This window comes from Schistosoma mansoni, chromosome 5 (genome assembly GCF_000237925.1).
Source record: "Schistosoma mansoni strain Puerto Rico chromosome 5, complete genome".
Lineage (NCBI taxonomy): Eukaryota > Metazoa > Platyhelminthes > Trematoda > Strigeidida > Schistosomatidae > Schistosoma > Schistosoma mansoni.
The window spans coordinates 5,960,944-5,974,612 of NC_031499.1; the positions used below are offsets into that span (position 1 = coordinate 5,960,944).

The 13,669-nt window shown below is 35.4% G+C and overlaps 2 protein-coding genes and 2 non-coding genes across 4 annotated transcripts; 3 read left to right on the forward strand and 1 right to left on the reverse strand.

Moving 5' to 3' along the window:
• Window positions 1-285: 285 nt before the first annotated feature.
• Smp_059480 (Peroxiredoxin, Prx1) lies at window positions 286-2,613 on the forward strand (the record flags this gene model as incomplete). Its single annotated transcript, XM_018797736.1, has 3 exons — window positions 286-450; window positions 1,597-1,836; window positions 2,427-2,613. Exons 1-3 carry the CDS (start codon window positions 320-322, stop codon window positions 2,611-2,613), a joined length of 558 nt encoding a protein of 185 aa, XP_018652748.1. The 5' UTR covers window positions 286-319.
• A 6,993-nt stretch (window positions 2,614-9,606) lies between these two features.
• Smp_tRNA_01036_Pseudo_TTG.1.1 lies at window positions 9,607-9,678 on the forward strand. Its single transcript has one exon. It is a non-coding gene (tRNA).
• A 3,251-nt stretch (window positions 9,679-12,929) lies between these two features.
• Smp_tRNA_01860_Gln_TTG.1.1 lies at window positions 12,930-12,996 on the reverse strand. Its single transcript has one exon. It is a non-coding gene (tRNA).
• A 170-nt stretch (window positions 12,997-13,166) lies between these two features.
• Smp_059490 (hypothetical protein) lies at window positions 13,167-13,373 on the forward strand (the record flags this gene model as incomplete). Its single annotated transcript, XM_018797737.1, has 1 exon — window positions 13,167-13,373. The coding sequence occupies one exon, from the start codon at window positions 13,167-13,169 to the stop codon at window positions 13,371-13,373; it is 207 nt and encodes a 68-aa protein (XP_018652749.1).
• Between the last annotated feature and the right edge of the window lie 296 nt (window positions 13,374-13,669).

Here is a 13,669-nt window from a genome sequence, read left to right on the forward strand (position 1 = left end):
CGTTTCAAATAGTTTGCACTCACTGAATCATAGTCGGTGAATATGAAATCCATTCGTTACGTGTATGCAAATATTGTGTGCATGGACGTGTTGATTCTAATGTGAACTGATCAACCAGTGGCTACGTGTGTTACAAGAGAGATGACGAAACATGCTGTAATGTGATTGATATTTGACTCCACTAAATCAACACAATCGACTCACAGTGAAAATTAGAACCAATTATGTTCAAGGTTGTTGTGTTACTCGAAATGTATATAAACATGAAAACATGATTGGAGAGACAGACAATTCACTTTGAGTTTGGTAATCACTGACCATGGTATTGTTGCCTAATAGACCTGCACCAGAATTCAAAGGACAGGCTGTGATTAATGGTGAATTCAAAGAGATCTGTTTGAAGGATTATCGAGGAAAATATGTTGTATTATTCTTCTATCCATCTGATTTGTAAGTTGTAATTGTGCATGTTTGTTGTGTGGTAGTTGCATAGTATTCGATTGCATAAATTCACTCACCCATTCCATTCAAACCGATTACATATTCTTAATAACCGAATTTGTTCCACTGGTTGAATAAATGCATATTTGTTGTTACCGTCTGTTCTTATAATGTGTTGGACCTGTGTATGCGATTTTCGACTCGTCGGAGTTTCTAGATATTCTAAAATAATCTTTTATAGAGATCAGACGATTTATTGATCTTCTTGTTTCTGACAATATTTTCGAGTGTGGATGTTGTTTGTCTTGATTCGACTTTGCAATTTGAGTGGATATATTTAGTGAATGATTATATTATGTTCACTGACTGAGAATATCTGTTCTCATATGGTCTCAAATGTGTTGATATACTCATCGGGAGTATTTGAACCGTGTTATGGCTAATCATTCATTTGGCTTCACTTATCTGAGTTTTGATAATGAACACTGCTGACGAGTGTATTTTCACTGATGCGATTATTTATTTGTTGAGAGTGGACTTGGTAGGAAGATGGCCGTAATAGACGTGAGTGTGCTGACGAATAGACGAAATTGATAACGAGTTTCTGTGAGGAATCCTCTCCACAGTGATGTGCACTCTCAATGCCCATTGTGGATTGAAATAAAATGTCTAGGAAATTGATCACGAATTACAGTGGCAATCTCCGTTTTGACTGCAGTTTATTTATGCAAACTAGATTCTGATATTGATTATTGATCCCTTAGCTGTTTTGAACATCTAAGCGATTACCTCCTTTAGATGTCATAGTAAATGTGTGTTACCATATTTCACAAAGTGCAGTATTCTCCTGAGATAAGTTTTTAGTTAGCAGTGTGAAACTCAAAATCGGAACTGAGTGACTAACCGATGATGAACAGATGTGTCGTTCACTTGATAACGTATGATGAGGACTTATTCAATGTGGTTGAACTGACACGCATGTGTCTAACTAACGAACTGACTGAGTGACTATTGGATTATTTGTTGAATCGCTACATATCGCATTACATATTCAAGTTGCTCACTATTCAACCAGTATGCATAGTCTGAATACGTGTATGTAGTGCATGCAGTTTCACTATTGCAGTGATTCTTATCTTCATCATTCTCCCACAGCACATTCGTGTGTCCCACCGAAATCATCGCGTTCAGTGATCAGGTGGAGGAGTTTAACAGTCGAAATTGTCAAGTGATCGCCTGTTCTACAGATTCTCAATACAGTCATCTTGCATGGGACAATTTGGATCGTAAATCGGGTGGATTGGGTCATATGAAAATTCCTCTGTTGGCTGACCGTAAACAGGAGATTTCCAAAGCATATGGTGTATTCGATGAAGAGGATGGTAATGCATTCAGGTGAGTGTTGTGTTTATTTTCGTGCGATTTGTTGTCTTGAATTCGCTGAAATGTTGATCATCTCTTTTGAGAATCAGATTGACAAACGTGTGGGACGAAATGTGTTTAGTTTCCCGTTTGAGTAGGAGACTGAAATAATTGTGACAGGCTGCAAGCATCTTCGTCAAACAACGTTTCAGTTTAGTATTTTACTGGTTTCTCAGTGTCTACGTCTATGTATAGTCAAGGATATTTTATGTTCTCTGATAGGTTACACTGTTTTACTGTTTGTTGCATCTTAACATATTGTTCATGTGATGACAAGTGGATGTTTACTAAACCAGATCCTCATTCGATCCGTATTCTCGAATATATAATCAGTCGATGTGTTTTTAGATTGGACACAGCGAAACGTGTTTTTGGGCATTACAGAAGCTCTGATTCTTCATGAACTTTCTGACGAGTAGAACCCAACGTTCATTACGACAACCGAATCTAGGTACTTGAATCACCACTTATTTCATCGAGAGCATTAGTTATCGACTTACACAGAGATATGCGTTCATCTATACTCCTACTTACTATTGTCCTCACTGTTCCTTCCTTTTCAGAGGTTTATTCATCATTGATCCGAATGGAATTCTACGTCAAATCACGATCAATGACAAGCCAGTTGGACGATCTGTAGATGAAACATTACGACTACTGGACGCGTTCCAATTTGTGGAGAAGCATGGTGAAGTGTGTCCGGTGAACTGGAAACGTGGCCAACATGGGATAAAGGTTAATCAAAAGTAGACTTTACATCGTTCTTCATTGATCACTGTGATCGTATTATGTGACTAGACATCTGTATGCTGTTGTACACATGAATCTGTAGTGTGAAATTATTTTCCATATAAACAACATCTCACATTCATTCTGATATATTCTTATATTTATTCGAGTGTCCACTGTGATCTGTAGTGTTTCACATCTATGTGAAGTCATTGATGTTCGTTGGGTTTTACAGAGTCCTGACTGCTTCATTTTAATAACCTGTGTGTCTGACCGGTTCAAGAGATTGCGAATACCACGAAGTAGTTTTATTGTGAGAATGACGCAATCGTGTGTGATTTTGAGTTGTTAGGTTAATTCAACACTGTGATGCAGGTCACTTGTTCGATCTGAATTCAGGTGACATATTTTCGTGTTCGACGTATGACCAGGAGGCGGCTTATGTGGTGTAGACTTCAACTGGCTACACTCAGACAGTATTATGTGAAGCGATATTCGAATTGATGGTCTAATTTGTTGATATTCAAATCGTGAAATAACATATGATTGTTGTTTTATTATCTGTGAACATCGTTGTATTAACGTCTGCAGTGGTGAGTAGAACCATTCTTACACTTCATTAGAAATAAATGATGCTGGCGATGTTGATGAACAGGAAATAGTTCTTGATTCATTAATTCAGCTTGACACTGACCATCATAGCTTCAATGTAAATCGCATTCGCAATAACTTGTTACTGTGCGAAATAAAGTAGAGCGAATTATGTTCCGATCCACAACTTTTAACTTTCAAATGTTTAGGCCAATCACCTCACTGTGCGTACAAGTTGAACAGAATAAGGTAATTTGTAACTAATGAACAGTGTACATTACTGATTAAAAGAGTGATATTTTAGATATGCAATAACAAACATTTGACTGATAAAAATAGTAACAATATTATTAGAAACTCAAGTATTATCCGTTTCCATTGTAGTTCAAGTTAATGTTCACCGTAGTAAAATGAGCGATTACTGTTGACAGTGATGTAAATCAAACGTCATGTATTGTGATGATGTACTGCTTAGCATTCCAGTTAAAACGAACTATGTATGTTGTTCACGTCAGAGTGCAGTCATGTGATTGTAGTGTTGCTTTGTCGATTTTATATGAACAACATTGTTAACCACTGTCAGATGATCATTGTCAGGTGACTCTTTGAATCCACCGATTTCCATCGATTTCACAAAACTATCAATATAGGTGTTGACAAGTATCCGATTATGTAAGTGTAACATAGTCAGTGGTTTAATGCATTTGAAGTCATAACAAGTGAGACTGATATTTTACACATCCACTCTGTTGGTCAGTGAGTGATCTACAAAATTTAAAATTTAAAAATTTTAATCATGTCTAATTTGTGTAAATGGTTTGGTAGACGAGAGTGTGCTTTACTGCACGATCAGATCTAATATCCTGCATTAAATATTGCTGTAACTGAACGGATTAAAAAAACCCATCAACTCTCGTTCACCTCATTCGAAATTTGTATACTTTACATGGTCCAGTATTAGTTGCTTGGGAGTTGCATAAGAGATTGAAATCGGCTTCTCTGGAAATGCCGAAATCTTTATTGAACTGTATGCTTCTTTTGCCATGAATGTAAGGATATGAGCCACAATATTGAAATCATCATCATCTTCTTTGATCACAGTCCATATTTCTAACCTTACCATGTAATCCCCAAAAGCATCAAAATCTAAATTTATGTCCAACGTTGCAACACAGGCTCAATCCTGACGCCAATGTGATAATTAGGAGTATTTGAATTATAGTATAAACTAGGAATCCCAGAAATAACTCAGTTTAATCAAGAAGTAATAGATGAACGCGAACGAATGTACTGTATTTGGAATTCGAAATCAAGCACTCATCAAGTACAAATGAATCATTGGTTCATATAAACACCACAGTATTGTATGGTATGCAAAGTGCTGTTTTGTGATACAGGTTTCATCTTGGTACAAATGTAAAAGAAGTCATTATGAGTGCACACTATCACAGTATCAGAGAGTGAGGTTGCATTTGATTATCATTCGAATAGTGGTTTGGTGATGCCAAGTTGACTACTTGGTTGTGTTAGTTGACTTTTAAACATACTTCCCACTGCTAACATCTCCACTCACACTAGTGAGGTGTTGCTTGCTAGGCCGAAACGGCCATTAAGTGCTTTCAGGTTCTCAATGGTTTTCTATTCTTGATCGGTTCATGATCTTAATTATAACCGTCGTTTTCAGTTCATATACATTGCAGTGCATCGTTTGCCAAATTAAATTAGACTTATTTCAAATCGAAAGATAGAGAAGCTCAATATAAGCTAGGCTGGAATCGATTTTATCATGAGTGAGACAAGTGAAAAGAACACGCGTTAGTAATCAGACCACACATGGGAAGAGAACGTGTTCATGGATTAGTTAATTAATTCTCTCGTGTAATATAAATGTGTGCACCATTGGTAAATTATTGATCGGTCGAGTTTTATGCCGATAATCGAATGAATGGAAGAATGTTAACAGACAGGCACATCACTATATACTAACGTGCAGATACAAGTCAGTCAATAGTCTATGTATTAATAACACAAAAACAGTGTACTATTACCCACTGTTTAATTTTAGTATCAATTCTAATATTTTGACTAATAACTTTGTACTAACTCACTATTCGGAAATGGTTTACAAATTAACGTGATGTTAATTAGATGAACAGTCAAGGTTGAGGCAACTGATTGTTATTTTATGAATTACTTATTCGCTGTATGGTTATCAGATTTTAGCGAGGTAGTCTATAATTTTCGTTTCAAATACTTTTGACTGATCCTACACGTGTTCTTGTTCACTACAAGTGGAGTTCAACCGGGCCTGTTGTGAGATAGTAACCCACGGAAGACAATGGTGGATGTGTCGTTCAATTTCAAGGATTGTTTGGAGTTGGTTGCCGGTCGACTCAATGGTCTAAAGGTTAAGCGTTCATACGCGCGAGACTAATAGGTTCTCAGTTCGAATCTCACCAGGTGGAATTGTGGATGCGCACTGCTGAGGAGTCCCACAATAGGACGAAACGGCCGTCCAGTGCTTTCTTCAATTGACTAATGATTTCAACTATATATAAACAATTTGAATATATGTTGAAAGAAAATTCGCTACATAATTGCCATTGACGATTTTTCATTGTGTAACAGTTTTATTACTGAATAAAGTAGTAATTTGTATTATGACTAAAATGAAATTAACATTCTATTCATTACTTATATCAACTGAATAAAAGTACATAATTACTTCTAACAAAAATCTATATCGGATTTTATGACACTCGGAACAATCTAGTTGTCGCTCACTAATACAAGATTGTTTTTTTATTGAGCGACATTGTAAACGACACGTAGCTTGATAGATAGATAAATAGATAGATATATAAATAGATAAATAGATAAATGGTGTGGATAGTGTTGGGGCGATCCTGAAAATTTCTCGCAATCGACATGACAAGCTCAGGAAACATTAAGAAGCATTTTATCCAATCAGCGTTTGATTAAAAGTTTTACTAGAAATATCGCAAAAATGAAAAGTCACATGATTGGCTGATTACTACACTGCTACTATGTTTAGTAGTATTATAGAATTTTCAGAAAAACTCAAAGACTTCTAAAATACTATAAAAACCCTATATTTTTGTACATAATGGAACCTTTGGAGTAAAGTGCTTCCCTCATGTTTTGTGCCTTTTCTTTCATGTTCAAATCGCTGTGTAGTTCTAGCTTGGGGGTTACGAAACTAGCTTAGGATCCGAATATAGCGTTCAATCAGTAAGACATATCAGATAGATAATGCGAATAGATAGATAGATAGTGTGGATAGATAGATAGATAGTATGGATAGATAGATAGATAGATAGATAAATAGATAGATGGGTAGATAGATAGATAGATAGATAGATAGATAGATAGATAGATAGATAGATAGATAGATAGATAGATAGATAGATAGATAGATAGATAGATAGATAGATAGATAGATAGATAGATAGATAGATAGATAGATAACCTTGTATTATATTGACCAGGTAACGATATTACATTTGTTCATTTAGTCACAACTAATTACTCAATCTTTTTTTTGTTTACTCTAGAATTCTCTTTAGATAAATTTAAGCATAACAATTGATGATATTGAGTGTGTACATTTGTATCTGTCCAATAGTTACCATACTTTCTATACTCTTCTAAATGATTGGTTGCTAACTGAAATAATTTCATTTCATTTTATAAATATTTAGTTTATTAAATGGATATTTAATTCAAGGATTCAATTTAACCATCTTGTTATCCTGGAAACTGGATAATATAAATAAATAATGAAAAAAAATAGTTTTTGGTTTAATGATTGGTTGGATAGACAAACATTTCTTATTTTGACATTAGAATGGATGATAGCTACTATAACATTTTATATTATTGTAAGTTTATTTGTTGAATTTCAATTTGTTTGAATAGATTCATATTATTATCTAAAATCACTGAATGACTTTAGAAAATAATGAAAAAGTTATTTTAATAGTTGAGATCATAAATCATGAATTGAAGGTAGACCACCATGGAAGACCATGAAAGTACTGGTTGGCCGTTTCATCCTATTGTAGGACTCCTCAGCAGTGTGCATTCACGATCTCGCCTGGAGAGATTCGAAACCAGGACTTATCAGTGCCGCGCGTGTGAACGCTTGACCTCTAAACCATTTAGCCGGCCAGCAACCAACGATGTTAATGCCTAACTTCAACTAATCCACGAAATTGAGCGACACATCCACCATTGTCTTCAGTGGGTTACTATCTCACAACATACCCGGTTGAACTCCACTGGTCAGTGCTTCTCACTAGAATTCCAAGAAATACCTCTTGAAGTCAGTCACTAGTGAACATATGTTGAAAAAGTTATTGTAAACCTATAAGTATTTAATAATTTATTCAATTGACTCATGATTTCAACTATGAAATATACTAAATCTCCACAAAACCCCTTCTGATAATTAATATCATCCTAATATGGAATACAGGCGAGACTATAATTTATGGATGAATCAATGAGATTTATTTATTCACATGATTAAATAGAGTTTTGACATAATAACTGATGTTAGTTTGTAATGAAATCTCTAGCTTAGAGATTTCTAATCCTAACTTCTAATTCTAAATCCTAATCCATATTCCACACATTAATTTATAACCCTATTTTGACCCTGGTAAACAGATGAATTTCTCCAAGGTCAAGGTCAAAATTTGTCTATAGATTATAGTCTCACCCGGATATCTCATCTGTTCACATTTACAAACCTACTAGGGATCAAACAAAAGACCATTAAACCTCACCCCATCACACAAGCAATTGACTATCAGGACTCAGTAGCTGAGTGGATAACGTGATGGCGTTTGAGGCGAACGGTACTGGGTTCGAGTCCCAGAGTGAACAACAAGCCTGGAATGCAGGTACATCCAGCTGACGAGTCCCAAATAGGATGAAACGCGCGTCTTGGATTCCACTGATAGCCACTATCCTTCTTTGCTTAAAAAGACCATTAAGTTTGATAATAAACGCTTAGACTTTAGACTGATGATCTACATTATTTACTTCACTTTATTCACAATGTTGTACGATCATCATTTATTGCTACTTGAACTATATTTCTAATGGCCTTTAACTAGAATTCGGATAATGGTTACCTTTATTTTATACTCCGTATATTAATTGAATAGAGTTCATATATTGTAACTAGGAGAATATACACGTTTATACTAATAAAATTTTCCATATTTTATATGGTTTTTAACACAAATCTGAATTAATCGTATGAACTATCAATATGACCTGTTCAATGGATGAGTGAACTGAAATCATTAAAACTCTATTGCAGCTACATAACATTATTTAATGCATATCATTCGTATCCCTTCACATGACTACCAATTTATGGACAATGTAGCTAATCAGTTTTTCTTTGTTCAAAGAAGTTTTTAAAAGTTTTTCAAAGTAAGGATCTTTAGTTGCGATCACTAAACATAAGCAACTATAAATGTTCAGTATTTCTATCAACAAAAGTTCATGATCATCGAGATCTTGAATCATTCTCGTAATCTTCATCGTCTTCATAGAACAATGTAATTTACTTGAAAATGGTTGCTTTTTTCACATTTTATCTGTACACAAGCCCCTAACATCTCTAAATCATCCTGAATGATTTCATCCCAGACTTAATAGGTCATATTCACATGGTATTGTTTGTTTGTTCATTCACATTGTTGTTTCAGTACGGGAAATGATCAGTTTCTTTTAAGCATATATGCATCCTGTGCAGATTGCCTGGATATTACCTTCAGTCACAAGCTTTATAAGCAAAGGTGGATGCTAGCTAGCAGTACAATCAAGGACGCGCGTCTAGTCCTTTTTGGGACTCGTCAGCTGGAACGTCAATAACAGGATGCAGGTATATCCAGCTGACGAGATGAAACATACGTCCTGGATTCTACTGCTAGCCACTATCCACCCTTGCTTATAAAACTTAATAGGTCAGTTTTTCAACAAAGCATCCACACTCAAATATTCACATAAATAATATGAGCATCAGAGTAAGAATACAGTTCATGTGAATTTCAGTAATTATTGATGATCAGTAATTGGAGACATATTAATGAAATAACACAAAATCAAACACATTTGTATAAATACATCTCTCATTTATGTCTCTATCTTCACCTACTTAATGCTTTTCAATTACTCCTAAAATGTCATTGACATTAGCACTGAAGTAAATGAGAACAAAAGTGAGAACAAATGAATATAGTTGGATACAAAATTACAGAAGATCTCACTAATGTATGAGAAACATACAGTACATACTTCACTTAGTATTTTTTGTTTGAATCTTCCCATTGATGCTTAAGACTGAAACTGTTCACCCCAATGCACAAGCAAGTGGCTATCAGGATTCAGTAGCTGAGTGGATAACGCGATGGCGTTTGAAGCGAAATGTACTGGCTTCGAGTGCCAGAGTGAACATCAACTCTGAGGTGCAGGTGCATCCAGCTGACGAGTGCCGAATAGGACGAAATGCGCGTCCTGGATTCCACTGCTAGCCACTATTCATCTTTGATTATAGTAAATATTATAGTTGAAATCGTGAGTCAATTGAAGCTAGACAACCATGGAAAACCTGGAAACACTGGACGGCCGTTTCATCCTATTATGGGACGATATGGCAGTCCCATACTTAATTTGCAAATGTAAAAAAATCGTCTTAAAATTTACTCTACCCTCATTTTCACAACAATCATTCACTACACTATTCTCTTTTTATTTTCTTCGATATTCTCAACATACTACTCCCAGGTATCTCACTTTCGATTGATGATACATACTACTTATATACCTGTCAACATCAGTAGCACACACCACATTTCTATGAATTATACAATGAGACATTGTCTACTACTAGTGATCATTATAAATTCTTTGGTAAATTTATCAGACATATCAAGTGAATATTGCATAACTTCAAGAAAACTATTCTATTCTAATCCATAAAAGTTATTTCAAGTTCATATTGATTGATTTAGTAACAATGGATGTTTTCAACATTTGCTTAGAGAAAACTAGTCAGATAATCATGACCTAATTAGTATAGATAGATGATAAATAATGTGCTTAGAGTGTTAGGAATGTATGTAATCAATGTGTCAATACGAACTTTATCAATTTCATAACAATGTTCATCTTCCAAATAATTCATTTTCTTGGTGTTATGGTTAAAATGAATTGATTTATTGTTGAGTTGATTTATGTGCTAATGAGATTGAATCGTAAGACAGGAGAGTCGTTTCATCAATCTGATCTGAGTATTGATTAATTCTCTTAGGATTTCTATCTAGTACCAATGATACTCCACAGATCAATGATACGATAATAGTGAGATAACACTCTAGAATAAAAGAGAGCGATCACTGATGCACAATCCATTTTCCCATGATCGCTAGCTTGACAGCCAGAATAAATCACAACACAGAAAGCAACTAGCTTTTAATTATTTTGTTCGAATTCATAAATCACTCATTTAGTAATATAGAATAGATTTCTGACCATACAAATATTTAAGAAATCTCAACCTCACCATAACTGCACTATAAGTGGGAGGTCTGCAAATGCCCTGGTACATCAATGGAGTGGAGAATTATCCCTCCCTTCCGAAGTGCTCACACATGGTCACGCGTATACAGACACTCCCACAGAAGTCCTACTCACAACCTTCTCTCAGTTGGGTTGTTGTTTTCAGAATTGAGAGGACGATAAGTGAATTTCCATCTATTTAATCGGGCTGGTGGATGTGAAGGATCCACCTAAGAGGGTTGGTAAACCCTGATTCCAAACCGATGGTGTATATGTGCTCCATGTTCTTGACGGAATAAATGGCGTGAGAATCAATCGTTGATCACCGGTCGCCATGGGACTGCATCTCCCTACGTTGCTCCACTTCCTCGTGGATCAGACATTTAAGTAGAAGGCCCGGAGTTTGGTCCCCCAATGATAACCACCCTGGTAGTATCATAGCCTTCACACAAATAAATGAAATAATAATAGTTTTTGTGTGGCGCTTTCACAGTTATTCATACTGTGATTAAAAAAACAACTAGTCAATAGGGATTTGACTACAGTCGAAGCTTTAGCAATCTTCCAATTCAAGTTTATTCTCTGCTTATAAAAACGATTTATTCAATATATTATTCTATCGTGACCTTAAAAGTCTTCCTATCTAATGTCATTATTCCTTTGAAATTAATTATTATGAAACCATTTATTTGTTCAGTTCTTAATAATCACCAAATGTATAGTTGCCTCTCATACTTACAATGCTGTCGTTTTACAGTTCACAAGTTAAAATAAATGGAAGTTTCGATTTGATTCACGAATTGATCTTAGTTGAACCACAATTAAAAACCTGGAAACAGTGGACGGCCATTTAGCCCTGGTATGGGACTCCTCAGTAGTTCATATCCGCTGCTGCGCACTTGAGAATCGGATTCAGGACTCTCATTTTCGCATGTTAACGCTTAACCTGTAGAGCACTGACCTGGAATCCAACGATGTTCGTGTTTAACTTCAATTATTTCACAATATTTCTCAACTCTTAACGATTGGTTGCGATGAACCACTGTCGCATAACCGACGTGGATTAAACCTCACTGTTCACAGCTCATTGTCTCCAAGAGTTACATCTTGAAGCTATTCACTGGTGAACATATGATCAACATTAGTGTAGGATGCTTGTAGAGATCGTAGAATTTTCAAAGTTTAAATGTTATAACTAAACCATACTGACGGCCTTATGTGAATTTGAAAGACTGTTGAGATTAGCTTGTTGCAGGGAACAATGACTTGACTGTTTCGTATTTTGGAAGAATGGGATAATGATACTTTTGTGGAATAAACTGTTAAAGTCAGTGTCTTAGGGTTAATAGCTAATGCTTAGGAGTATAAGAGTCAGGAGCTACGGTATCGGAGTTTCAATGTTAAGAATGGAGGTTTCGGAGTTGCAGTTTATTGAAATTAAAATAGTTTGATTTCTAGATTTAATTATTGATAATCAATAATTTTAGTGATTATTTTAAAACTATTAATCTACTGTAACTTTACTATTGTTCTAAACTTTGGAGCTCTTTCATAAATAATGGACGCTTTAACGCTCACTTTACGAACGTGAATTATTATTTTATTGGGATTTTCATTTCTCAAACACTCATTGCGTCTAAACTCAACAAAAGTACCATTTTCTATTCAGAGAATCTATCCTGAGCTTAATGATCGGTAGTTATTGTAAGGTCAGAGAAATATCACTGAGCCTCACTTAAATCAGCCATCAAGCTGAAACTTCTCTATCTTGTACAACTGACCACTGAACATTGATCCACTGTTACTAGATGAGCATAAGCTACTTCTGTTCCATCCACAAGTACTCCATTGGCTACTATTGATTGGTTGATCTCAAGGTCACCCTTCCAAATCATGTAATAATACCGTTGGCATATTATAGTTTTATCTTACAAACCATGAATTGATTTTGGCGAGATCACTCTTGAAAACTTGAGATCGCACAAGTTAGGGAAATTTCCTTTTCCTTCCGAACTCATTTTTTTCAAAGCCTGTTTCTTAACAACAATTGTTGAAGATGGATAGTGGCTAGCAGTGGAATCCAGAACGCGTGTTTCGTCCTGTTTGGGACTCGTTAGCTAAATGTACCTGCACCTTAGAGTTGATCTTCACTCTGGGACTCGAACCCAGTAACTTTCGCATCAAACGCAATCGCGTTATCCACTCAGCCACTGAGTCCTGATAGCCACGTGCTTGTGAATGGGGTGAAGTTTAAATTCATTTAGTATTGTTTGTTTAAATCTTCCCATCGATGTGTTAGGACTGCAACTGGTCAGTCTCTAATTGGCCACTATCCATCTTTGCTTACTTTACAAATTGCATAAATTCTTTTTTCTACTTAGATAATGGCAACACGAGATATAATTGGACCAATTGCTTTATTATTTGAATCACTAGAGAATTTATTTCATGGGATCATTAAAACTGTAGATGAACAATATATCAAATCAAACGTTGATTTTACTGGTGATGAACCTCGATTTTTATTTCGATTACTTCGAGGTAAATTCTACAGCGTTATTTTTAAAGTGTTCTCATTTATGAGTATATGAAATGATATTTAAAGGTTCCCGTTTAATGTGTATGATAGGAGTAAAAGTACACTTACAATATTGAATGTAATGTTACATTTAGTTTGGTTTTTAACTTTCTGTATAAGGCGGAAACCAGGAGAACTACGAAGGCATCATCCAGAAGATACACCTGTTTATTAACAGTTGTCTACGCAAAATACTTCGGATACGTTGGCAAGACTCTCTCAGCAACAACCTACTGTGGGAGAACAAACCAGATTTCAGTGGAGGAAGAAATCAGGAAGAAGCGCTGGAAGTGAATAGGACACACAACG